The sequence below is a fragment of the Episyrphus balteatus genome, chromosome 4 (assembly GCF_945859705.1).
Source record: "Episyrphus balteatus chromosome 4, idEpiBalt1.1, whole genome shotgun sequence".
Taxonomy (NCBI): Eukaryota; Metazoa; Arthropoda; class Insecta; order Diptera; family Syrphidae; genus Episyrphus; species Episyrphus balteatus.
In genome coordinates this window covers 15,321,099-15,348,505 of record NC_079137.1, presented here as the reverse complement: position 1 = coordinate 15,348,505, position 27,407 = coordinate 15,321,099, and the positions used below count along the sequence as shown (strand labels likewise).

General features: G+C 31.1%; 3 protein-coding genes and 1 long non-coding RNA gene across 5 annotated transcripts in view; 2 read left to right on the top strand and 2 right to left on the bottom strand.

Annotated features, from left to right (window-relative positions):
- The window catches only part of LOC129918419 (uncharacterized), a 34,638-nt gene extending 26,129 nt beyond the window's left edge, over window positions 1-8,509 (bottom strand). For both annotated transcript variants that reach the window (XM_055998938.1, XM_055998939.1), the window contains exons 1-3: window positions 8,370-8,509; window positions 7,138-7,288; window positions 2,147-3,502 (exon numbers count right to left, since the gene is read on the bottom strand). The gene's annotated coding sequence lies outside the window, so the exon portion shown is untranslated. The remainder of the gene's footprint in view (window positions 1-2,146; window positions 3,503-7,137; window positions 7,289-8,369) is intronic.
- On the top strand, window positions 3,427-6,133 carry LOC129918431 (uncharacterized). The gene is made up of 3 exons (XR_008772953.1): window positions 3,427-3,541; window positions 3,749-3,922; window positions 5,991-6,133. It is a non-coding gene; the product is annotated as an uncharacterized LOC129918431 (long non-coding RNA).
- A 2,342-nt stretch (window positions 8,510-10,851) lies between the features above and the next one.
- Window positions 10,852-13,227, bottom strand: LOC129918422 (angiopoietin-2). The gene is made up of 3 exons (XM_055998944.1): window positions 11,887-13,227; window positions 11,241-11,778; window positions 10,852-11,166 (listed from the first exon to the last, which is right to left on the bottom strand). Exons 1-3 carry the CDS (start codon window positions 13,064-13,066, stop codon window positions 10,980-10,982), a joined length of 1,905 nt encoding a protein of 634 aa, XP_055854919.1. The 5' UTR covers window positions 13,067-13,227; the 3' UTR covers window positions 10,852-10,979.
- Window positions 13,228-23,523: 10,296 nt separating this feature from the next.
- The window catches only part of LOC129918425 (serine/threonine-protein kinase PAK 2), a 41,932-nt gene continuing 38,048 nt past the window's right edge, over window positions 23,524-27,407 (top strand). Inside the window, exon 1 of the mRNA XM_055998947.1 lies at window positions 23,524-26,234. Coding sequence (XP_055854922.1) covers window positions 24,282-25,943 — 1,662 coding nt within the window. The 5' untranslated portion in view covers window positions 23,524-24,281 and the 3' untranslated portion in view covers window positions 25,944-26,234. The remainder of the gene's footprint in view (window positions 26,235-27,407) is intronic.

Below are 27,407 nucleotides of genomic sequence, written 5' to 3'. Positions count from 1 at the left end.
CACGTTTTTGTATATATGTACCTACTTGAGTATATGTACATAAGCAGGTCAAAAACTCGTTCTTTTGAGTACGTTTGATGTCGAATTACATCACCGTTAAATTTTTTTTTGCAAAAATACTCATACGATCTCAGAACGCCATATTAAAACGTCCTTAAGGACATATTTACTTTTTTTCAAAATTATTTTTTTTTCTCAAAGATATTTAAAAATAATGGTTTTTTGAACCAAATTTCAGTTTTTGACCTCTGATTTGGAAAAGCTAAACATCAAAAAGAACTATATTGAAAATTAGTTTTTGAGACTTTATAGGTAAAATAGTGACAAATATAGCTAAAAACACTAGACGTGATGGAATACATTTATAAAAAGTTTTGAATTCAGCACGCTAAGGTCAATTAAAATCACCTAACTGGCTGAGTACAATGATGTAGCTGTGGGTGTAGCTTGTAGTGCTGTCAAAATTTTACTGAGGCAAAACCCTAAAAAAATTGGCGGCAGCTGAGCAAAAAGTTGAGAATTCTTCAACTTGCGCTACAAGCTACAGTCACAGCTACACCATTGTATTCAGGGGGTAACAAAGTTCGTGCTCCCGACTTTTCTTTGCTTTTTACCGATGTTAGTGGAGTTATTTAAGTTTTCATTAACTGGTGGACCAGAATGATGTAGCTGTGGCTGTGTCTTGTGGCGCTGTCAAAGTTAAAAATTATGAAATTAGTATATTGGTGCCAGAATACGTAACTGTGTCTGTGGCAAGGAAATTCGCTGTGGTACAAGTCGAGTCAACTTTTACTTCAAGCTACAAGCCCAATGACTTTTGACATTTCTAATGTGGTTGCTCAGTTAAAATTATTTTTTTTTAAACGCACTTGACATTTTAGTACGCCACATTATTCTGTTCATCTTTTCTACATTTTGAGCGATTTTATTTGACATCTTGTACCACGGCGTTTTTCTTTGCTACAAGCGAATTTGCATTCTGTTCAACCAGTAACCCTCTGTAGGCACACCTCTTTTTTGTGACGTGATAGGCACTCGGGTGCGAATTTGGCTTCTACTTTTTCATGTCGCTAGAACTTTTTTATGTCTCATATTTTATAGAGAAAACTTATATGAAATTGATGTAGAATTTTCCGAGGAATTCGAATAATGTTTTCACAATTAAAAAAAAATGTATTTACACCAATATAAAGAGACTTTTTTGCACCAACTTTTTTGAAAAATTGGAATTTTTTCATTTTTGTCGTGCCAAATTCGCACCCGTGTGCCGATAGAGGGTTAAATATGAATTGTTGCTTCTAATATTTTTTCCATCACTGTATCTGTATGTATTATAAAAATTTATGCATTTTTTTGAACAATAATTGTAAGTAGAATTTGAAAGGGAATCCGCATGATACAGACTATCTCTAGGTCAATAGTTTAGAATTTACGCAGATAAGGGTGTAAATTGGTTAATTTGTCATTCAAATAAAATATTGGTTTGGACATTGCGTCTTTACACCCAGCTTTATCCTTAACTGAATAAATTCGCTACCAGTTTGGTACCAATAGTACCTATCTATATTATCTCTGCTGATGTATTTCATTGATTAATGTGCATTCTAATTTAAAAAAAAAAAAACTCAAAAATATTTAGATTATTGGAAATTATTAATAAATAATAATTAAATAAAAAAAAAAAAACAAAACAAACATCATTCCTTGCACCACGGCAACACTATCCACCAAAATCTTTTTACGCGCCATTTAAAAAAATCGAACACGACAATTCATGTTTTTCCCAATTAAAAAACTATTCCACAAATTTCATAGCCCAAAACTACAATTTTCAGATGTCCCCAAAACACTTCACTTTTAATTTCAAAAATAAAATAAAATTAAAAATAATTCCCCAAATTTTCCATAAAAAAAAAAGAATTAAAAGAAAAAAAAAAAGAAAATTTGTGGAAAATAAAAAAAACTCATCAAAGCTTCTTTTAAACTTAACCCCAAAGCAGTCTTTCTCTTTCACACCCATATAGCGAGTAATTCACGCTAGAACGAGACACTAAACAAATGTCGGACGACGAGTTCATATTGAAAAAAAAAAAATAATAATTGTTTTGCCACTGAGGAAATTCTTAAAAAAAAAACAAATACTTACTTGAAATTACGTTTAATTATCCAAAATTGTAATCCAATCGTAACGGGGTTAATTTATCCACCAAATGTTTTAATCAAACCGCAATACAAATAAATGTCTACTCCACTCGTTGCTACTGCTTGCTACTGTTTTGCTGCACTAGCGCGACACTCTTTTTCTTGTTTCATCAAATTCTTCTTGCTACTTCTCTTACACTTATTCTTCTTCTTCCTTCTTCTACTAATTTTTGCTCTGAATTTTCTCTCGGGTTATATTTTTTTTCTTTCACACAATTTTCCAATAATAAAAAAAAATTCATTACATACTTTTTCTTCACATCGCGCAAGAAAAAAAAATTAAAATTTCGTTGAAGAATTTTATTTCACAATTAATTAACCAACTTTCTTTGAGATGGAGTTTTCAATTGATTTCCTTTTCGGTTTATATTTTATATAATTTCACTTGGCCCAAACGGAAATGCTATTTTTGTAAATTCTAATTTGCTAGACACTACTCCGCTGCGAGTAGTGTTGCTCTTGTTTTCGTTACAATTTTATTCTTTTTTTTGAATATTTTTTTTGGATTTTAATTTGAAATTTTCAGGTAAATAATTTCACTATTTGGTTGTGGAATCACATTTAGCAATTTACTATGCATATTCTAGTCGATAAATGCTTTCGAATTGGTTGAAAATTTGAAAAAATTATCTCCGCCTCGAACAGAGAATCGACAAAAAATGCTCCGTTTTTCAATATTCACGCACAAAACAATGGCGGCCGACAAGATAGTAGGATTTTTTCGTAGTGGCTAGTGGCCGCTGTACATAGAACTCTTTTGGGGAACATGGCTGCTGGGCTGATTTTTTTTAGCGTTTAGTATAGCTGTACTGTTTACTCTTTTATTTGGCTGTATACAGCCATCTCACTCGGTTACACTACGCGGGGGTAAGGTAGTATTTTTTTTTTTTATGGTGTGTGAAATATCGAAGTTGATTACCGAATCGAGTATCGTTTTAATGGCAGCAGACTTCCACGTTTTTCTTCACATTTCTGTACTTTTTCCACAGCACAACACTTTGAAAATTATTAAACTCAAATTATATTGGAATTTAAGATATTTTTTGTAGGTTTTTTCTTGTTAAATTCAAATAATTTCAAGAGCATAATACACCACGCGCACTTAATTGAGGCGTTAATCATTCGAAGTTCTTATATTCGAAAAAGGTTTGTTCGATTTGTTTATTGAAATGTTGCAGAACTATTACCGACGCGAGCGAAGAAGTTTTCGTTACCGACGGAATGCAACATTTTTTATCGAGAATTCACGACCCGGCCGGGAGAATGAACATTTTTTTCCGTCTAGGTTTGGAACTTCTACCTGGAATAAAGATAAAATCAAATTTAATAGTTATTCCATGTAAGTTATGGTTTTTATTCATATATATTATAGGAAAAGAAGTAATAATTGTTAACATTTAACAGTCTTTTAGACTATTTATTTTTTGAGAAAAAGTACCTACTGATAAACTTTAAACGAGTTAGGTTTACGATGCATTTAAATATTTCAAAACTGATTCTAAGTAAGGCTATGAGATATAATATAAGACAAAATGTTTACTTCTAGGAATAAGGTCTAACCGAAGCTAAGCCGAATATTGAAAAATAGGACATTCATAATAGAATATTGAATACAGCCTATACAAAATTCTCTCAAAAATGTTCGAAAGAGAGGTGTGGAGAGTGGACTTCTCCAAATAAACTGGTATAATTTAAAATTGCAGAAGCCTTCTGGATGCAGGTAATAATTACAAGTAGTCTACAGAACAAACGGCTAGACCGATTAAAATCAAGCTTAGTGTGTAGCTTTTTTTGTAGACTCTTCGGATGGGTTTTTCGAGGTAATTATAAATTATTTTTTTTGGACCAAAAATAACGATATACATACATAGTACAAAAACAAGACAAATTGTTTCCTTAAATGAATTTTTAAGCTGATTTTCTCCCAAATACCATTCAACTTCAAAGATATTTTTTTTTTAAATAAAATTATTTATATAAAACAAAAATTAAATTTTGAATGAATAAAAAAATCAAATTTTTGAAAACGGGACATTCGGCAGGTTCAGAAACGTTAGGGACTAAATATTTAGGTAATTTCTCGTTCTCTGATTGGTAAACTGTCAAAAAAAATCCTTCCAATTAGGTAATTTTATTTTTTTTTTTTTTTCATTTATGTATTTTCATTCAACAAATTTGTATATAAAAAGTCTTAAAAAATGTATCAACTGGAATTCTAAGAGCAAAGTCGTGCGACCCAGTCGTGTCTTAAATTTAGTTTTTTTTTTAAATTATGTTTCTTTTGGGAAGTTACACATGTACGAGTAAAATGTATTTATCCCAAAAGTGTTTCAAAACATTAGGACATTAGGGTCGTGCGTTGTTGGGAAAGTATAAGTTCTATCGTGTGTACTGAGTGAGTACACAAAACTTTTTTTTTATGAAGTTTTTCATATTTATGAATTTGACCTTGTAAAAAAAAAAAAAAAAAATAAGGAACCTCGTCGATTCTGTTTAAGATTTTTGGCTTGTGGTAGTTGCCGCTAGTTACCGCTAAATCAATATCCTATGTTTCGACTATTGAATGCAACTTGTGTAAAGCTATGAGAACATCCGATTTTTTTAAATTTTTGGTAGGATTATTTTAAATTGATTAAAAAATGTTTCTCTGAATGTTTGTCAAAATAGAATACTTGCAAATAAATTACTTTTTTTTGGAAATCGAGATGCTGAAGTTTTAAAAAGAACTTAAATAAAAACGAAACTCCAGGTCGAAGTTTTTTTTTAAATTAATCCAAGCCCTTTTGGGCTTAGTAGTTAATGGTTTTCGAAAGATTAGATTTATCATCAGTGTTCCCAGAATATTTTCGAGGCAAGGAGCCGATTTTGAAAAATCTTGGAGCCAAAAATAGCCGCTTTCAAGAATGGTCCAAAAAAAACGCAAAAAATGTTTGGGGCATGAAATTTAATTTTTTTTTTATTTTTAAATCACTTTTGCTTATCAGATTTCAAGCATAATTATTTTTTTCATTTTGTTGATATGTATATTCTGGTTTTCATGCTGATTTAGCGTAAAATGTAATTTTAAATGAAAATCAAATGAGAAATGTATGCACATTTTTTGTGGATTTTTGCTGTAAAATGCTTTGATTTTAAAGGAGCTCTAAATCGCCAAGTTCAAAATTCAAAGAGCCAGAATCCGATAAATCGAAAATCAAAATCTTAAGGAGCGAACTAAAAGTTCAAGGAGCCTGTTTGGCGATAAATAGCCGGCTCTAGCAACACTGTTTATCATTATTATTGATGATTATTTTTGTAAATGATTTTTCATTCATTGAAATGCTTAAATAAAATTTAGTCTAGTTCCAACGTTCCAATAAAAAGTAAAAAGAAAGGTAGGCAAATGTAAAAACACAGCATTCAGTTGGCATCAGAAATGGAAAAATACAAAATCGCAAGGCTTGCCACCGATTCCTGAGGTCATCTTGGCAAACCCAAGTAAAAGGAAGAAGAAGAAATAAAGTTAATTTAGTTTAATTTTTCCAATGATTTGACGATAATATGACTAAGTTTGGGGTATAAGGGTATTGCTATCCCAATAATGTCTAAAACTTCTTTAAACTCGAACTACGATGAAGTGTTTTTCAATTTTTATTAAAAAAACGGTACAAGAACCAAAAAACAAGTTGCTTTATCTTAAAACCAATTAAATAACTTATTTTTTTTTTTACTTAATAAATAGTTTTCAATTTCAATTTTTATCAGATGAAAAGGTTTTGAAATTTAGAAATATTTTTTTTTTATTTCAGAGTTTATCGACGAATTATGTAACAGGACTGAATAGAAAAAGGGGCGATTCCATTATTGCAGGTGCGTTGGCACAATTCTACTGTTTTGAAGTTTATTTATAAAAACACAATAGGTACAACACAACATTTAAATAAAATTGTTACTTAAAAGAATATATTTTAACTTGTTTTCTTTGAATTTGTTTAAAGAACTCGAGTGAAACAAATAAGTCATCAGTGGGTGCAATAAATATATGGCCGGTTTTTGTTGCACCCGCAACTGACGAATAATTCATTTCATTCAGAGCCTATAAAGGAATTCAAAAAGAACAGTTTAAAATGTAGCCCTTTCATTAATAATTTCATGAAAATCTAAATCCAATAAATACATCCTAGCTTGGTTTGTAATAGATGGAAGAAACCTGTAATTTTTGAATATGCTTTACAACCCCTATATCACAAAAAAACTGCAATTTGACTGTCAACTATCACTAATCACCTAAGATGATTCCACTCCAGAACTTAAATTTTACCAAAAAATAGAAGCAGATGACTCGACGATCGGATTGTATTTGTGTCAAACCACATAATTTTTTTTTTATTTCACGTCCTCATGGTGGAGTATTGGTAAAAATGTTCAACTTACGATATCGCCTCTGCGCAAAGATTGTGTCTCCTCAAACAAAATGTGAACCTTTCTGCATTTAATTAGATTTTATATGGAAACGATTGATAGTGTAGCATTGTTCAAAACAAGGATCTAATAAATACCTAATTGAAGCAAATAAATATTATCCGATGCAAATAAGTTTAATAAACAGAAGCCTTTCATATTCGCCCACTAACTAAGGTTGGGAAACAAAAGTAAAATTATTCTTAGAAATGTAAAATAATCTTGCAAACTAACTTTTATTTTCCTTAGAAGCAATCGAGTAGGAAAATTAAAAAAGTTTTGACTAATTTTTAAAGCAATGATTGGAGAAACATCAAAATGATAAATAGCTTTTTCCCAATCATGATCTCCCTAAAAAAAAAAAGCCTACTTGTTGTAGGTATTCGTGTTACAAGTATAAATAACTAACGAAGGCACTCGTATTGCAAAGCTCCATTGACATTAAATATATAAAAAAATGATACAAAATAATAATTAATTAAAAATTATGCTTACCCAAATATAATGTCTCAATCTTTTAAAGGATACAATACTCCTTTGCCCAGATATGAGAACATAAGTTGTCTTCCATTTTGTATGAACGACTCCACCAACTGCTTGACATTTCAACGACAGTTTTAAGAAGATTTCTTTGCATTTTGTTGATCTGAAAATGAAATTTATTGTAAATTTATGTAAAATTGCAATTAAATGAATGGAATGACACAATGCAGATATTTTTTTTACAAACAAATAGTTAAATCTATTTGAAACCAATAAAAAGATTTCAGATAAAGAATTAATGTGCTGACATGAAATGTTGACCAAGTCAAGAAAGTACAAAATTTCATTGAAATTCAAGAAAGTTTTTCATCTCCACATGGAAATATTATTTTATTTTGTTAATTGAGGAAAGTATTTACATTCCAAACAACAATTAAACAAAAAAAAAATGATGAATTGAAGGATCATCAACTCACCTTTGTGCAACACGCCAAAGAGAATAGCCTCTTCGAGCACACTCTTATCTGAGAAATAACTTTTGCTACTTGCAAACGATCTACTTTCTCGAATTTGTTTTTCATTTTTATTTAATAAAATCAAAATAATTTAACCATTTTCTTTGGAAAAATAAGTAAAAATGATTCAATTAAATGTTTGTGCGTCCAACACTTTCCTTCAAATATTTGTTACTATACTTCTGTCAAAATAGAAGATAAAGAATCGAAAAGCAACTGACACTGAACGTGAAATCAGTGCGCCCACCAGAGAAGGTGGTGTTTTTGTCAGAATTTATCCAAAAATTGAAAAAAATTTTCTGAATAAAATGCCTTCCAAATTGAAGTGAATATGATTTTGAATCAAAATCACTCAGAAGATTCATTCAAATGTGGATAGCAATTCAAAGATATTCAAGCCCACATTATAACAACGTACCTATGGAAGGTACGTGCTAATAGTCTTGTATTTATTGTTGGATGTCGCCCCTCTTTGAAATTGCAACCAACATTAATGACTATAAATAGAATAATTTTTCCCAAATCTTTATTAACAAATCAAAATATTCTCAAATCTTTTAGCTAAATAAGGAGAATTCAATGAAATTTTCTATCTTAAAACATCCTTCTACGGCGAGTTTGAGTTGACAGAACAGTAGTAGGTCTAGGTGAACGAATAGCAGCGATTTTATTGCAAAATTGTATGCACAATTAAAATTATAAATAAAAATGTTTTGTTTTTTAAATTACCTGTTAAGACGGTTGTTATGTTTAGAATGGAGAAGAATTTTTTTTTTTGTTTATTGGGGTGGTTAAATGGAGTTCCCGTAGGAAGATGGGTAGAAAAGACTTTACTCCGTCAGGTTACACGGTTGTTTTGAGAGATTCGCTTTTTCAGTTCATAGAGTTGCCTGAGTTGCCTCAAAGAAAATTTGTATTCGAGAAATTTGTGTATATTTTTAGCGACATCTGTGTGAATTCTAGGAATAATAGAATTTAATGGTTTGTGTCATTGCTGGGAGTAGGTGTTTATTTAAAATAACGTAATGGTAGAGTTCAGCAACTTAGATTCAAAAAATATTTAATTTACTGTGAGAAGACATCAAATAAAAAATGTTGGTTAAATCTTGACTTTTGGTCATTGAATAAGTGTATATCACACTTACAGAGTTGGTGAGTGAAGTCACGAAAAATTAAAAAAATAAAAATAAATTGAAGTTCATCCATTGAATAAAAAGTACAGGAATGGGTGTTATTTTAAATCAGTGAAGCCCAGCGTTCAAACCTTGCTCCGATCGGAGAAAATTTGCTCCACTTTTGAGACAACAAAAGCAATCTGCTCCAACGCTCCGATTTTTAGCGATATACTCTACTTTTTCCACACAGAAAAATTGTTTTTATTTTAGAATTGCAAACACATTTTTGAACCACCACTCTTGCATTAATGAGGTTTGTAAAACAATTAAATTGGTCCAAGGTGAATTTATCTTAAAATAATTCTTTTTTATGAATCAAATTGACTTTAATTTAAGACTTTATTAGCTTTTATTAAAAAAAATTTCCTGAAAATTAAAGATTTTTGTTTTGTTTCAATTCTACTACGAAAATTTTGCATTTGCTCCACTTTTTTTTCAAATTTGCTCCAACATTTCATGACCGAGGTTCGAACCCTGGTGAAGCCTTTTTTCTATTAGTGGAGTGTCCATATGCACATGTATTGGTAAAGGTCCGGAGTGCAGATAGATGGTAAACCCCAGGGACACCAACAAAAATGTATTTGGTCTGGTGAGAGTCTTCCCATCAAGTAATAAATTTCATCATAATTATAATCAATTTATACCTAAACTTTTTTATTTTCTCAACAAAAAACAGACTGAAAATTGTGTTTAAACCATCATGGTTCATTGGCGGTCAATGATTACATCGCCTTGCCATCACCAACAATAAAAGTGAGTTCACCGCCCTGGAAAACGAGCTCGGAATTTGACGGAAAGCAAAAATTTTGACGAGTATCGTTTATCGTATGCCTCATTTATAAGACTGGCAAAATACCAATTTATCTGTCAAAAAATTGAAGCCATATTTGGCTTTCATCGTATAAACGCTTTCAATACTGGCAATATTTATTTATTTATAAATGGCAGAGAAAATTTGGCATAAAAAGTTGTCATTAATATGGCTATGTGTAAACACTGTGCTTCTCCGCATGAAATTCTTGCTTGTTGCTTTTGTTCTTTTGAGAAATATAAGGAAACAGATTAGGCATGTCCCACAAAGAAAAAATCCCTGAGAGATCAATGTCATTTTGAAAAAGAGCAAAACCATTTTGTGGGGCCAGGTCCAATACTTCAATATATCACCACACAACTGCAACTCTTCTTCAAACATTCAATTGTTAACAAATTATCTCAAAATTAATTATTTAGTGAAGCAAGCAAGTTTTCATTGAATGTTTCATGTTTAAAGCAGTTTCATTTCTGCACACCACCAATTTGAATATATACCGAACAACTATTTTGTCAAACGTCAAAAAAAAATAAGAAAAAAGCAACTGAGAAATGAATCCAAACAATTTTCAACTCAGAAATCTCCAAAAAAAAAGGAAACCGCTCATCTGATATTTTTTTTCTCACTTAAAAAATCTCAGAGCCCTCAGGGATAACTCTTTGTGGGACGCACCTATTGTTTTTAGTACATCCAAATTAATGGGGTTTTCCACGGGTAAAAAATTCAAGTTTTTTTATCTGAATTTGTCAAATCACAAATTTCCCCTGTTTTTTTTTTTTGGAAAAACTACAAAAATTGTTTTTTAAACCAAAGAAATAAGCTTTCTTTAACATTATTTTTAATTTTGTGGTCGGAAAAACTGTCACAAAATGAGTTTGAAAGTTTTCACTTTTTGACTTTTTGCAAAAAGTGGCCACTGTAGTTATACCTTTACCCATGGCAAACCCCATAAGGCTGGTCCCACCCCATCGACTACTGACTATAAAAAAGGCAGTTGACAGTGTTTTGAATGAATTAGAATGAATTAGATAGACCTAATTTTGTTGTTTCCATTTCAATTTCTCAGTAATTTTTCATTGATAATTCAAATTGACATAACTCGGATTACTTTACAGGTAGTCGAATTACCTATATTAATTTAAATAAATCGCGTTGATTTGTTAAAAGGAATCTCCATTTGACTTTGACTATAAAATTCACGAAAATATGCCTTCTTTGGTACGAATTAAATTTATTTTGATTTTATTGCAAAAAACTTGATATTGAAAAATGTTTTCAGTTAAAAATAAAATTCTCATGAAATAACGTTAAATTTTCCTTTACATTAATCAACTTCTATGCATGTTTTCTTTCTCATGGATCTTCTGATGACCCATTATAAGTTTCTTCTTCTCTTTCCTTTGGCCAAACTTTAGGTCGCAACATCATTTTAGAACTTCTCAATGAATAATCGCCATGCCATTGATCCCAAACTATACCAACATAATTATGTCCCAGAGGCGTATTATGAAAGACTCCATTTAAGTTTGCTTCAGCACAGCTATAGAATAAACAAAAATTTAATGCGTTTTTCATAAAAAAAAAAAAACAAACATAAAAAATAAATACACCCACTTATTAAACCACCAACCACTGGCATAACCAGTAGCACAAGCACAGCATGCATCAACACTCTTGTCATTTCTCGAATCATATGTGCTAAAATCATGCTCATTGTGATAGCTCAATGCATCAGGAATTGCACCCCGATAACCGTCTATAATCAAATTGTAGTTGTATCTCTCTGCATTTATCCGGAACGTCGAATACTCGACCCATGCTTTTATGCCTTCAAAATCTTCAAGTTCAATACGCAATTCATAATTATCGGCATAAGTAAGTTGATGGAGAAACTCATTTCCCATCCAGAAATCTTTCTCCAAACTACCAAATCCATCACGATACTCATTCCATGAACGATTAAAATTTTCCTGAATAGCATACGGGCCACGGTTCTGAATGACAGTCCATGCTGGTCCGTCTGTTGAGAAAACACAATATTGTTCGTTCATATCCCGCAAGGCGGCGTTAGTTTTTGAAGTTGAAAATTTATATATCCCATCTACGCGTTTGGTGAGTTCATGGCAGCCATTTTTTAACGGTTGTACAAAATCTAAAATAAAAAAAAAGGAAATTTTATTTGCTTGTATAGAGCTTTACAGATAATTCTGTAAAGCTTTATAGAAGCAAAGTTGTTAATTAAGAAAGATGTCCTCTTTACTTATTTCTTCTTGTGGCTCTTCCGATTCTCTGCTATTATTGTCAATTTCTTCAACATCTTCCGTGGATTTCTTAGACCCATTCTGAGTTTCACCATCAATATCGAAGTTCTCCTCACTCCCATTACTGTCATTTTCTTCATCTGTTTTGGGTTTTACTGTGTCAGTTCCAACAGAATCGGTTCTTTTCTCAATATCTTCTCTTTCAGCAAGTTTATCAACTTTTTTCTGAACATCTATAACTAATTTTTCAAATTTCTTCAATAACAAATCTGAACTTCCGGTGAATGTGGTTATTTCATTTGACATCGATTGACACAAATTTGACAGTTTCAAGTAATGTTCTGCATTCACCTCTTTCATTTCAATAGAACGATCATTGAGTTTGTCAAAATACTGCGATGTCAGCAACCACCTGTCAGTATTTTTCTGATCATTTTCAATTATTTTTGCAATAACATTTTGTGGAATAGTTTCAATTAGTTGGTTAAGTTTCTTGTCGATGTCTTTTAAGTCAACTTTGTTATTGGATCTTGAACCATTACATGTCATGATAGGATGTATCAATTTTGCCATTTTTGGTTCATTACCATTGTTGCTATTTGATTTTGAACAACCTCTGCAACTATCCCTTTCAATATTTTGCACATGACGTAGAATATTACTCAGACGAGTGCCGATTTCATTGCGCATCTTCCGATCACCGTTGATAAGTTTCTTAATTTCACCAAAACCATTTTCACCATTTCGAAGTATTATGTTTTCGTTTTCACCACGATTGTATGAACTGTCACTCAGAAACACTAACTTTGAAAGAATATGATTTAAGGTGAATTCTTGAGACACCAATTTTTGATTTATTATTTGATTTTCATCTTGTGTACGCTTTATCAAGTCGATTTTATGTTCGATTGTTTTCATTTGATCATTCCATGAATCGATGTGATGGTGAAATATTGCCCATGTATGTGCTTTCTCTTGAAGTTGTTTAATTGATGTATCAACGGCAGATAGTGTTTTTATCATATTTTCCATTTTATGATCTAAACTATTGAGATAGTGTGATGAAAATGTAGTTTCAGCATCCAAAGAAGGTTCACCTTCTGTTGTTTCAGGTACAGTCAAGGGAAATACTTTGACAAGTAGTGAAAGCAAAATTAGAAACCAAATTGTTCTCGTCATTTTTTTCTTTGAGTTTTTGAATGATTAAATAGTTTTGAGGTCTTTGTTGGTTCACTTTAAAAATGAAACTGAAATTCGGTTCTTCAAGAAAATAATGCTATGGTAGATGAAAAAAGGGGCTCGTTTTATAATGTCCAGATGTTTCCAAAAACAAACAAATAATCAAAATTAACCGAAAATTTACTGAATGTTGTCTTTACGTGATCGCTTATGTTTAGAAAAAATGAAGATTTATTCTGGCATCTTTATTTTTTGAACATAAACACACATTTATAAACGTTGTCTAACTTTAGACAACTATGTTTAAATTTGGAAATTCTTTCTAAATACCTTGGCTTTTTGCACATCACCGGTGATCTCCATTCGTTGGTTATTATTCAGTAGTTGTTATTCATCACTCAGTCACCTCTGCGATATTTAAACTCATTCTGCAGCATGTTGAACGGGTAATACAAGAAAATGTAAACAAAAGTTAAAAAAAGGCCCCTGTTTGAAAATCCCCTTAATATACCCACCTTGACTTTTTTTCAGGGATACTTATTTTTGTGAGAAAGAGTGTTAACAGCCACTTTCAAGAACTATTAAGGATCTGATTTTTAGTCAATATTATTTTCTAAACGGGAATCGGTCACGTAGGAAATGAAATAGCAGACACACTAGCCAGAAAAGGTTCCGCATCTCCATTCATGATGCTAAGACCATTCTGTGGCATACCAACAAGTACTGAAAAGTATTATATAAATAAATGGCTAAGAGATATGGCTTATCATTACTGGACGCATACGGAAGGTAACAGACAAGCCAAACAATTTATACCAAACATCTCCCACGCCAGAACGAAACAACTCCTCACACTCACTAGGAGTCAGATTCGCATAACCAGACTTCCTTACTGGACACTGCTCAGTAAAAAAAACACACCTCAAGACCATGGGCATTACACAAGACGATACCTGCAGAATGTTACGAAGAAACAGCAGAACACATACTGTGTCACTGTAATTGCTTAATCAATACACGTCGACGACATACCTTGGAGGGTATTATTCGAAGCGGAAAACATCGCTGCTAGTTTACGCAAAAACATACTAAGTTTTCTAAACTCAGGATTTCTACGTGAACTTTAAAAAAAAGGAAATCACAATAGGCCCATCCCTACTAACAATCTTCTAAACGGGAGTTAAGTTAAACGAGTAAAACAAGTTAAGGAGATTTTTTTTTACTAAAATTTTTTTCTTATAAGATTGACTAAATTGGAAGGATTTGTTTTACAGAGAACTTTTGACTTACTTTTAAGTAGCTCAAGCTTCTGAACCTCCCCATTGTCATGAATAAGAGCAGATAATTTTTTGTATGAACAAAAAAAAAATTGTGCCATGAGAAATGAATCTTTAAAGAAAAAAGAAATTTAGAATACAAATTTTGGTTTCCACCAATTCTAAGTAAATTTAAGAAATTAATCTCTTCCATGCATTCAACAAAGCACATTAATCCCATAATATTAATTATCACTTAACATAACACAAGAAAAAAAAAATCATAAGTGCCAGATTCACCCCTTTAAGTACTTTGCGGTTTGTTGTTAAAGTTGGAGCTTGCTGAAAATACATAACTACATATGTTATGAACATTTTTGGGGTGATGAATTTATAAAATAATATTACTTCAAGAGATGAAGGTTAAGGATCATAAACAAATACAGGGGCGTTCCCTTGCTATTTTCTTTAGGGGTTTCACATCTTGACCGGATTTGATTTGCGTGAAACATTGGACCCAGGCATCCTTTGCCAAGAGGTCTTATTTGCTTTGTATTCAAATCAGATTTGTAACTATATTTCTCATCAGCTAATTTATTATGAAATTTGTTTAACCTTTCAACATTAGTGATGTCGAATCTCTTTATTCAGATCTGATCAAAAGAATAATAAAATGTGTCTCTGTAAGAAGTGATCGAATTCTTATAAAGAACCTTCAATTTGTCTTTCTTTATCGTTATTTTCCCTTTTTGGTAGATTTGGAGCCAATTATAACGTTCAAGAGTAACCAGTTCCTCATAATGCACTCATTAGAAAGCGCCTATGGAGGAGATTCTATTTTTAAATTTCAAATGATTTATGATGCCTGATTAATACTTAACATATGATCAATGAACTGAACTGTACCCCACATGTTCTTTTTAAGAACATTATTTTTGTTTTCGTATGGAATCACCAAAGACAAGAACAAGAACAGAAATATAAAACAAATTAATGAAGCAGCAGAGATTATTTCCTTTTATTAAAAACTTAAGTCCCTAGATTTGATTTAATTATGAGGAACATTTCAATGATAGATGTAGTTCATTATTGCTTTGTGAATATTTACTTCATTTTACTTTTACTTTTAAATAAATAAATAAATAATATATATTTGTGCCTATGATTATGAAAGTGGACTAAGTCACTTTTTGCATTGTTTGAAGAAAAACTTACATAATAATTTTCTTATAACGATTTAATTATATTTCTTTTATGAAATCACTAGAGGAGCAAGAAAGAAGTTTATTTGCTGCAATTTCGCTTTCAAATAAACTTAATAATAATTATTTTTAGGCTAGATTTGATGCCATTTTTAGGAGTGACTTAGTCCACTTTCATAATTAAGGGCACATTTAATAAACGTGCACGCGCTAAATTTAGTAATGCTAATGCAAATCAATAACTAAATATATTTAGCCTAGGATACCTTTTTGTAACTATTGAGGTGAAAAAATATATTTTCAACTGTTACAAAATTTTTATTTTCAAAGAATACATTTTTTACCTCTATATTTGCAAAATAACAATCCATTTTAAAAATTAATTTCATAAAAGGAGTTATTAACTGTTCAAACTAGATCGATTAGTTTTCTTTTACCCTTTTCTTCCTTGGAAGCTCTTAATCAAGATCAAATGGAAAAAAGATAATTTTAGAAGCCACGGAAGGTCAGAATATAATAATTCGAAATTATGTCGAATTACGACATACGTTCGTTAAGGTATGGTTGCTTTGTGTCCCTATCTTTTTCTACTAATTAAATAAAGACAGAAATAGTTAAAACGTTAACGTATGATCGTAATCGTGTGCCGTGATTCGACCCCAGGTCTTAATACCAGAACTGGTGTGATTTGTTCACTACTCTGACTGACAACTTTAAGCAAATTATTTTGTCAGAAGCTAGGCTAGTACTTTGTATGCTAGAATTTGTGGATGAGTCCGCTTTTGTTGCCGGTCTTTGGCACCATATCGCTACAAAAAATAGCAAAACATTTCACACAAACACTGGCCATTAGGGTAAACAGGCAGCGCTTAAAAGATTAAATGAAGGTTTCATGGGAAAACAGCACAAGTCCATTCTGAGAAAAACGCAATTTGAAATTTTGTTCTACATTATTTATAATGTACATATATGAAGTTTGCTTTCTAAAATTAAGGATGTCATCAGATAGTGCTGAGTAAATACTACAAGACCTCATTATTTGTTTATTTTTGACTTTCGTCTGTTTCAAAACGAACAAATACCACAAACTGGGCGCAGCACATAGGGGTGTTTGACCCACAAAGGTGATCAAAATTATTGTTGGTATTTTTAAATGAAAAAGGTTCTTAAAAAGTGTAATTAATAAATAAAAAAATTATTTACTATATTTTACAATTTTTACAATTTGTATTAACCAATAAGATTTTTGAATATAAAAAAAAGTTACACATACGCCACAGTGACCCACAGTTAGGACACATAAAAATTAATTAAAACAAATCTATAGCTGACTAAACAATTACACCAGTTCATTATTGCTGACTATTCAATAATCGTCAACATTTTACACACAGAGAAAAAATAGTTATTTTTAACTATTTTTTTAACTATTTTCATAGTTAAAAATAGTTATTTTTGACTATTTTAATAGTCAATCGAAGTATTTTCCAAACTAACTATCAAATATTCAATTTTAACTTTTAAAATAGTTATTTGTGACTATTTAAATAGTCAGATGGGGGGAGGGGCTATGGGACTATATACTATGCACTTTTTTCCCCGCTTATCCGGGAGGGGAAATTATATAAAAAACCTAACCTAAAAATTAAAAAATAAATATTAAATTGTTTTTTTTTTTTTTATTTAGAATCGTTTTTTTATACAGCGTGGCTCCGAAATTAATGATGCAAATGAAATAACATGCTGAGCGGCAAAAATAAGGGCTCGCGGATTTTGTAGCTTTTTCTCCTTGATTTTTCTTTCACTGAAAAATTAGATAATAATTTTGAACAATTAATAAAATAATTATAATAATAATTTCTTATCTTTATTTGACGCAACACTCTGAAAAAAAAATTAGGATTTGAGACTGGTTTTCCTCGAAAATAGAGACTCTTGTTTAAAAAGTCTCCATTTTTGTTCCCACACGACTTGAAACTTGTACTCGCACTGGTAGATACGCTTCGATAAGATATTTTTCTGTAACTATACAAAATAGTTACTTTTAACTATTTTGCTTTGGCATGTGACTATTTGAATTGTTATTTCTAACTATAAACATCGATTTTGACTATTGTAAGTCATTTTTAACTATTTTGTAACTTTTTTTTTGTCAAAAAATAGTTATTTGCCAAATTTCATTGAATTCTATAAAGTGACTATGAAAATAGTTACAAAAAATAACTATTTTTTTTCCCTGTGTGTACACATTCCTATCTCCTCGAGTAGAAGATTCAGGTGTTAATTCTAGTACTAGATCTACTCATGAGTAAACTACCACCTCTACCAACAATCACAGGAGCAGGAACCCCAAAAGTAAGAAATGTTACTTTTGTCCCGGTCTCCCCTACTGTGATTGTCAGTAGCCTATCTAGTCAATGTATGTTTTCATTATCTTATATGAATGTAAAATAAAATTAGAACAAATTTTTTAGTTGTAATATTAAGTGTGTTTTTTTGTTTATCTATATAGAATTTGCACAAAAAACGACATCGAGATATTTGAAATCAAAACAATTTACGTATTAAAAACAAACCAACTATCCCAACTAACAAATTTGCTTCTATAAAGCTTTATAGAAGCAAAAGAAGCATGTATAAAGCTTTACAGAATCAAAATTGTTAGTCGGGATATCTGTATAGATATTTGAAAAATCCAGATAATTATCCAGATTTCACTTTCTCTCGATAAAAACAGTTGTGCCAAGGTAGTTTAATTGTTGTGTTGTCCATAATTTATACAGAAATATCTAAAAATATTAACAAACAAAAAGCGGAGAAAATGAGGTTTGAAAAAAGGTCTCATAGAAAACAATGATCAAAATTTGTTTGACATGGTTGCACTGAAATGTTAATATTTCGAGATATACGCAATGCACTTTTCAGATGAAAGTCTTAAATGGATACTGATAAGATTGTCGAACAAATATATATATAAAATTACCAAAGTTTTTTTGTCAAAAAATTGGAAATAAAAAGTTCCACGTGTGATTTAAAAAAAATCGAAAAAAAATCAATATGGCTACCTTCAAACGCTTATAACACAAGAACGACGCAACTAATGTTAATGGTTATGGTCTTAAAATATAGCTAAGAATATATGTACATATGATTTTTTTTTTTTTTTTTTTTTGTGAAAAAAATGTTTTGAATCCAAAATGGATTCCATGGCTCTACAAATATTTTTTGTTTTTTTTTTTTTGTGAAAAAATTTGTTTGCATCCATCATGGTATAGTAGCCAACCACTACGGAGTTAAAATTTAAAAAAAATCATGTGTGGAATTAACACGTGGTAGAAGTGAAACCTTAAAAAATCATTTTTCTTGCAAAAAAAAAATAAAATAGAAAAAATCTACCTATTTTTATTCTATCACCAAATCCATGTTTTTTATATGACAACCTATATAAATTTTATATCAACTGAAAGCTTGTTGTCTTAGCTCAAAATATATATATCGATCAAGTTTATGAGATATCTACAAAAAGAGCTAGAATTTTTTAAACTCGATGAAATTTCATCCAAAAAGCAAAAAAACATTTATTTTTATGTTCTCATGCAATTAAATCAATTTTTTTGTTTGACAACCTATAAAAAATGTATACCATGTGAAAGCTTATTGTTTCACCTTGTATTAATGCATAAATCTTATTTCAAAGATGTCTACAACAGAAGTTCGAATTTTTTAAAGTCAACCATGTCGAATTTCCAGCCTGAGATAACGGTACTTCCTACACTGGTAGCTGTTCATCGCCAACAGATCTCCACAGGTGTTTTGAGGTATTTTTAAATTTTTTCAATTTAAGATTGTGTAACTTGTAGAGCACTTAACGTTATGTGTGATATATCAAATAAAAGGTTATGTTATCAGCATGCGTATTAAAGTTAAATCAAATTTCTATGTGCACTAGATCAAAAGATATAACGTGTGTTGGAAAAGAACATCTTTTTACCGTTATCTCCGTCTCAATATGAAATTAATTGAAATTTTGTACAATTATAATTTATTTAATTACCTATCTACAGTACAAATTTCATTCATCTATCTATTAAAACAAAAAAGTTATAACAAGTTGAAGTCGTGTCGCGTTTTCGTTTTATCTTGTTTCAAATCACTACGATACTAAAGAAGTTTTCACTTCAAAAAAACAACATTTTTTACAGACAGCTGCCAAATTGTATGTACAGTGGGTCCAAATGTTTGCATGGATTTCAAAAATCCCGATGTCGTTTTTTTTGTGCAAAATCTATATAGATAAAAAAGAAACACACCTATTAATTAAGTTAGAATAACTATAAATATTGAGTATTTTTAATTTGGGCTTTTTAATACAGTAATAAGGAGAAAAAAGGGGTAAATCTCGGAATGAATGTTAGTAGAAATTTTTTTTGCTCAATATCTTCCTTTTGCCATTCTATAACATATCTCAAAAGTCTAGAAAAATCTCATGTCCACTTGTCGCGATTTCAAGGTCAAATCGCGAAATGGAGATTTTCAAAATTAGCAAAAATAGGCTATGGTATTATATACACATATGATACATGATTTCAAGGCATTTTTTAATGCTGATTCCAAAAAATCTAAAATAAAGACAATCTAACATCTCTGAAAAAAGTTATACCTGTTTTTCATCTGTCAACTCATATTATTATAACAGTTGCAAACTTACTGCCGAAAAACCCTTAAAAGTTATGGTAGATGAACCAAATTTTGCATGAAGATTTTAGAATCCATCATTATTAAAAATCAAAACAATCCATTACGAAAAATATATATACCTACGAAATAATGGTATTTTTTGATGGAGGGGCAAAATTTAGGATATGCACTAAAGAAGATTCTTGTTCATCTAAGGAATAAGTGCTAATAGGCTAATTTTTTCACTTTAATCTTTGTTTGGATATTCTTTAACTACCCTCAAAAATCTAAAAAAATCTCATGTCCGCAAGTCCTAATTTTCTTGGTTTGAAGATAAGGTGCAGATTTTAAAAAATTGAAAAACTACACTTCAGATATTTGTGTCAGATCAACATGAATAAGGTGCATTACTTTTCAGGGATGGTCAGGTTGACTTGTTTGTGAGTTTTATTGGAATAAGTGTTAAAAAATACCTTTAAATCATGTCGCTTATGTTGTTATACATATAAAAATTTAAACTTTTCTTATTAATTTTTTAAAATCTGCACCTTATTTTCAAACCAAGAAAATTAGGACTTGCGGTCATGAGATTTGTTTAGATTTTTGAGGGTAGTTAAAGAATATCCAAACAAAGATTAAAATGAAAAAATTAGCCTATTAGCACTTTTTCCTAAGATGAACAAGAATCTTCTCTAGTGCATATCCTAAAATTTGCCGCTCCATCAAAAAATACCATTATTTCGTAGGTATATATAATTTTTGTAATGGATTGTTTTGATTTTTAATAATGATGGATTCTAAAATCTTCATGCTAAATTTGGAATAAGCATTAAAAAATACCTTGAAATCATGTATCATATGTGTATATAATACCATAGCCTATTTTTGCTAATTTTGAAAATCTCCATTTCGCGATTTGACCTTGAAATCGCGACAAGCGGACATGAGATTTTTCTAGACTTTTGAGATATGTTATAGAATGGCAAAAGGAAGATATTGAGCAAAAAAAATTTCTACTAACATTCATTCCGAGGTTAAACCCTTATTTGACTGGATTATTTATGATCTGTGAGTTTTTAAACTACAATGACCTAAAAAGTAAAAAAGTGGGAAATTTACAAAAGTAATTTTTTTATTTCTTTCTAGCGCTAATTGGTCTTGGAAAAAACAACAAAAAATGTTTTTTAAACCAAAAAATAAGCTTTTTGCATCATTATTTTTAATTTTGTGTTCGGAAAATCTGTCTCAAAATGGGTTTGAAAATTTTCACTTTTTGACTTTTTATATACCTTAATCCATTAATTTTCCCGACGTTAAGTTTGATTTTTGCCAACATCTTCAGGGGTTTTAATTTTACTAGACCTTAAATACAATTACAATTTTTTTGTTTTAACTTTTATTTTGTTTTTTTCAGAAGCTTTTCGACTCGTGTGAACGTAAGCCGCAAGTGGCTAAAGTGACAATCCCCATAGAAAAATCGTGTCCACTTAAGCCTTGCGACATATCGTGCGGCTAAAATCGACTCGTGAAAAGTCACCATTAGTCTTTTCATTGCTTTTAAAATTCACAGATCATAAAAGCCCAAATTAAAAAATAATATGGTACACATTGTTTAATTTTACTTCGTTTTTTTTGGGGCAATATGCTCAACTTTTCGGGCTTAGCATTCTCATCCCTGCAATACATCCACGAATAAAAAACATTTTAAAACCATTAGGAACGAAAATTTTTTTTTTTAATCCTCAAATGGAGCTTTCCATTGTAACGTACATTTTTGCATGTTTTTTGGTGTTTGAAATAGATGTTAAGTGCCGTAACAGTTTTTAGATCGATTAAGATTATCCCTTCTATGTAATGAAGCGTCCACAAGTCGCAGTTTAACAAATGAGGCGATGAGAAACAAAACTCGCTATATCCATAATCATTAATTTTGAGAAAAACCGAAAAAACATTTCTAGTTTTATATGGGGCTAGTAGTAAAGCCCGATATTTAACTTGAATTTTGAAAGGGATTTGAATAATTTTTCTACAAAACTAGTTTGCAAAACTTTTCAATGATACATAAGGGGTATTCACGATCTGGTGCAACAGGCCTAGTAAAAATGTAAAATTTTATTTTTTTACAATAGATCGTGAACGCCCCTTTTCTTATCTATAGTAAATATTGAAGCATGAATGAAATCCATGATGTTTTTTTTTTAACAGGGTTGTTCCTCCACGGTTGCTTCTTCTTTTTTTTCCATTTTTTATAATTTAATTCTTTGTTAATTAATTTTCACAAATTATTTTACATCAAAAGAAACTAAATTACGGGACATGAGTACCGACAAGCCGACAACCATCATAAACAGAATAAAAAAGACAAACTGTTTATCATGGGCGACGCGACGGTGAGCTGCCATCTGTAAAAAATAATTTTACTCTATTGTATTTTTATTTTGCAATAGGTCTAGGGTATAGCAAAAGTGCAAGACTGTTGTAAAATTTTAATCCGAATTTTTTGTTGTTGTAGTGTTGTAAAATTTTACACTTTTGCACTTTTGCAATGATACAAGACCAGTTGCATCGGATCGTGAATACCCCTATAGGTACTCTATGAATGTGCATCAAAATCTCATTTTTGAAAAAAATGGATATAGCGAGTTTTGTTTCTCATCGCCTCAAATATAGTTACCAGAAATTAGATACATACGTTGCGTAACGTATGCGACATTAAGTCAACCACGTTTAAGCGTTTATTTTAACTTAAAGCCTGGTACGCTGCTCGCGCTAAATTTTAGCTGAGATAAAATTCCCATACAAGTTATCGATAACTTGTATGGGATCCATTTTATCTCGGCTAAAAATTTTCGATAATTTGTATGGAAGCTAAAATTTAGCGCGAGCAGCGTACCAGGCTTAAAACTTGATGACAAGTTTGGCTGGGTGAATATCGATTTAGGATTTAAGTTCGCAAACACTTGTTAACTCTTGGTAAAGAGTTTTCTGCCTCTAAAGAAGTTTTTCATTGCAATAAATCCCATCTATTACTCTTTTTCCTAATTATAAAAAGTTACCATTTTGCATGGAATGCCCCAAATCCCAATGGAAAACCCAAAACAATTTCTTCACAAAATATATTACATTCCCGAACGCTCTCCCCCACTACCTTACCAGCAAAAAAAAACTCAACAAAAATTTCCAGCAGCCATTTTTAATTTCCTTTGTCAAAAAATTTAACGAAACTCTTCAAGCAAACAAAGGCCAACTATATAATTCACAATATACTGCTGACCCATTCACTCCATCTCATATCGTCGTCAAATAAATTTCTGAAAAAATTAAATTTCCATTAATCGCCTTGAGTAAGTTATCCGTAGACGTTGTCTCGTCGCGCATTTATTACATTTTTTTTGTTTTCCATCCGTGTCGTATTAATGTAAATTATTATTTATAATTTGCATAACAATTTTTCCTCATAATTATTGCATTTTCATTTTGAAAATCAATCAATTATTTCAAATAAAACGAAAAAACATAAAATTCTTTTGATAACAAAAAACATCAAGTGCCACTCCTATAAAATAAAAAAAAAGTAAAAAAAAAACAACAAGCGAAATTTTTCTCTGTCTCCTTGTGTATTTTTCTTCTCCGTTCTTTATCTTTGTGATATAAATTTTGCAAAAAAAAAAAATACAAAAAACCCAGTTTATGTGTCAAAGTAAAAAGTGAAAGTGGAAATTTTCGATTTTAAGAAAAAAAAAAATAAATTTTATTTAATTTACAAAAAAATTTCAAAAAAAACAAGAAATTTCCAAAAAAAATTTCCCATGAAATAAATCACGAGTGACGGTAAAAAAAGATCCTCCCCCAAACAAGAGCAAAAGAGATCACAACACATACATTAAAATTTTGACATTTCTCAAACGAACACACAAACGAACACACAAACGCACAAAGTTGAAAGAGAGAAAATACAATTTTTGCGATGATTCACTCGTTTAATTAAAATTTATTCTTCTCTCAAAATAACAACAAAAAATTCCTTTAAAGTGACTCGCGCACTTTTTCCGTCTGTCCACACACAAACTACTAAACAAAATGCATTCCATTAAACGTTGGCTCAAACCCAACAAAGAGCAAATATCACAAATTGGAGCTCCAACTGATTTCCAACGTCACGTTCATGTGTCGCTTAACAAACTTACCGGCGATTTGGAAGGCTTACCAACGCCATGGCTTCGCTTAATGAACGACCAAATCACACAGGACGAACAAAAGAAAGATCCTGAAGCTGCCTATCAAGCTGTCAAATTCTACAATTACTCGATAAAGAAAAAAGAACAACCCGATGTTTTTAAGCCTTTCATAACCGAACAAGCTATTCACGAAGAATCTAAAGAAATCGAGAATTATGTCAATTTTAAAAATGCCCACAAATCACAAGATAGTTTAGGTGATTCGCTAGAATCCTTTGAAACGAGCAGTGAAGAAAGTGGCAGTAGCAATACAAGCAGCAATGCTTCAATGCTCAATGAACAGCTTAAGACGAGGTCACCCGTCAAATCGCCAGTCAAATGTTTGCCAATATCTCCGCCGTCCTCTCCACCTCCGTTGCCAGCTAAAAAGAGCATGACTTTGCCTTCGCTGAAGCCAGAGATAAAGCCAAAGCCCAGAATCACACATAGCAATAAAAAACTCCAAAAAGGAGTTGAAGATTTGCGAATGATCTCATCCGGATTGGCCAATTCACATATTAACACTGATACGATTATTATCAAGGCTGCCGAAGCCAATGCCAATTTGGATGATGCGCCTGTAGATGAGAGTATTTTACGTCGATCAAAAGAAAAACGCGAACAGAAGAATGACGCTGAGATCTACGCTGAACTTAGATTGATTTGTAATTTAAACAATCCACGGGATCGATACAAGACGACCTTGGAAGTGGGCAAGGGTGCTTCCGGGGTGGTTTTTATTGCTGCCGATAATATGTCTGACCAACAAGTGGCTGTGAAGACAATCGACATGAAGAATCAGTCCTCGAAGGAATTGATTCTTACAGAAATTCGTGTCTTGAAAGACTTTAATCATCGGAATTTAGTTAACTTTTTAGATGCCTACCTGCTTGAGCCAGAAGACCAGTTGTGGGTGATAATGGAGTATATGGATGGTGGACCATTGACTGATGTTGTCACTGAGACTGTGATGAAGGAGCGACAGATTGCGTGTGTTTGTCGGGAGGTCTTACATGCCATTAGTTTCCTTCATTCCAAAGGAATCATTCATCGGGATATTAAGTCAGACAACGTGCTCTTGGGAATGGATGGAGCAGTCAAAGTGACTGATTTTGGTTTCTGTGCTAATATCGAGGGTGATGAGAAAAGGCAGACTATGGTTGGGACACCCTATTGGATGGCTCCGGAGGTGGTGACACGCAAAAAGTATGGAAAGAAGGTTGACATTTGGTCGATTGGCATAATGGCCATCGAGATGATTGAAGGTCAGCCACCATATTTGTATGAGACACCTCTGCGAGCTTTATATTTGATTGCTGCCAATGGTCGGCCAGATGTTAAGAGTTGGGATAAATTGACACCGAATTTGCAAGATTTCCTTGATCGATGTTTGCAGGTGGAAGTTGATAAGAGAGCGACAGCTGATGAGTTATTGAGTCATCCATTTTTAGATGATTGTTGTGAGTCGAGGGCTTTGGTGCCAAATATTAAAGCGGCTAAAAAGGTTTTGAGACGGGTGTGTTAAGTTATGATAGAGAGATAGAGAGAGATAAAAAATAAGTGCATTTTCGTTTTTAAGTTGTAGTTGATTCAAAACAAAATCAAAAAAAGAAAAGAAAAATATAAAAAAAAAAAACAAATTTTGTATACAGGGTGCTGCTGAGTGGCGAAATATCAATTTAAAAATACATAAAATGGATTTATGTAATAGAAGGAAAAAACAAAAACGCATAACGGATTTTAATGATTGTTATACTTCTTTTTTCACTTTCAATTTCCTTTTAAATGAAGGAACTGTGAAGCAAAAGGATCGATGGTGAGTTATATAAATATTATTTTCTACTTTTTAAATGCTTTTTGAGTTAAATTTTGAATATTTTTTGTTTTGGGCTTAACTGTAGCTTTTTTTGGTTTTAATATTTTGTCACCAGAAGTTCCTAATTGTTCCTTGGAGAATAGTTTTTAATGAACTTTTTGAAGAAATGAGTGACAATGTGTCTCACGATAAGTCAACTGATGAGTTCAAGTGAGCTCCACCGGGATGAAATGCCAAATATTTTGTATAGACTAAAGGCCGTAAAAAGCTATATTAAATCAATAAACTAAAGTTAAAATATTAAGTTATCATCGTATCATTTGATATGACAGTTGTCTTTTTATATTTGCAAGCTAGGATTTACTTTTCCTTATTCGAAGCTTTGTTTATAGTTTTAATTTTAAAGTTTGAATATAGCGCTCATAGAAGAAAGTCGATGGTTTTTTTTTTTAACTTAATTAATCTTTTTAAAGTGAAAGTTATTACACTAGTTCAGGGCACTTAGCTTTTAAATGGTCTTAGGTCTTTTTCTTGACTCATTTTTTAGCTATACAAATATCATTACAAGATTAGCGATTGGAACTGCCTAAAATAAGCAGTTATAAAATATGAAAAAAAAAAAAAAAAAAAAAACAAGAAAAAAGTTAAAATTTAAAATTAACAAAATAGTTTTCTTATGCAAGAGCAAATCGTTGTTTACAAAAAATTATAAAAAATAAAAAAAGAAAGAATAATAATGCCTAAGTACTTGGGTAATTCCATGAAAAAGTGGACACGACGGACGGCAACTCTTTATGCAAGTTGCAAGAAAAGATTTTTTTGTTGTATTCCCTTATGGATAGAAATTAAATTCAGGCCCCCTTATTTATAAACTTTGTATAACTTTATACAACTGTTTAAATTTGGAAAATGTGATCAAAAACCTTGTTTATTGTTGTCTTATAATTGTCAAACGTATACAAAAGAGTAGATTGTCTTAACCGCGAATAATGTGATTATTATTTTTATTAAATAAAGCATATTTCCAACAATTTGAAAAACGTTATGTAGTGTATAAGTATACAAAAATCTAATAAATACGACTGAGGGAGTATAAATAATCTTAGAGCCTTTTTAAAGCTTAAGCTTGCCCGCTACAGAAGAATTTCACTTGTATGACGAAAAAACAAGCCC

Bases quoted from the DNA above. Each gene is read 5' to 3' on its own strand.
- LOC129918422 (XM_055998944.1), bottom strand. From the start codon at position 13,066: ATGACGAGAACAATTTGGTTTCTAATTTTGCTTTCACTACTTGTCAAA. The intron at 11,779-11,886 runs GTAAAGAGGACA...TTTTTATTTTAG, and splicing joins AGAGCCACAAGAAGAAATAA to ATTTTGTACAACCGTTAAAA. The intron at 11,167-11,240 runs GTGGGTGTATTT...TTTATTCTATAG, and splicing joins AGTGGTTGGTGGTTTAATAA to CTGTGCTGAAGCAAACTTAA.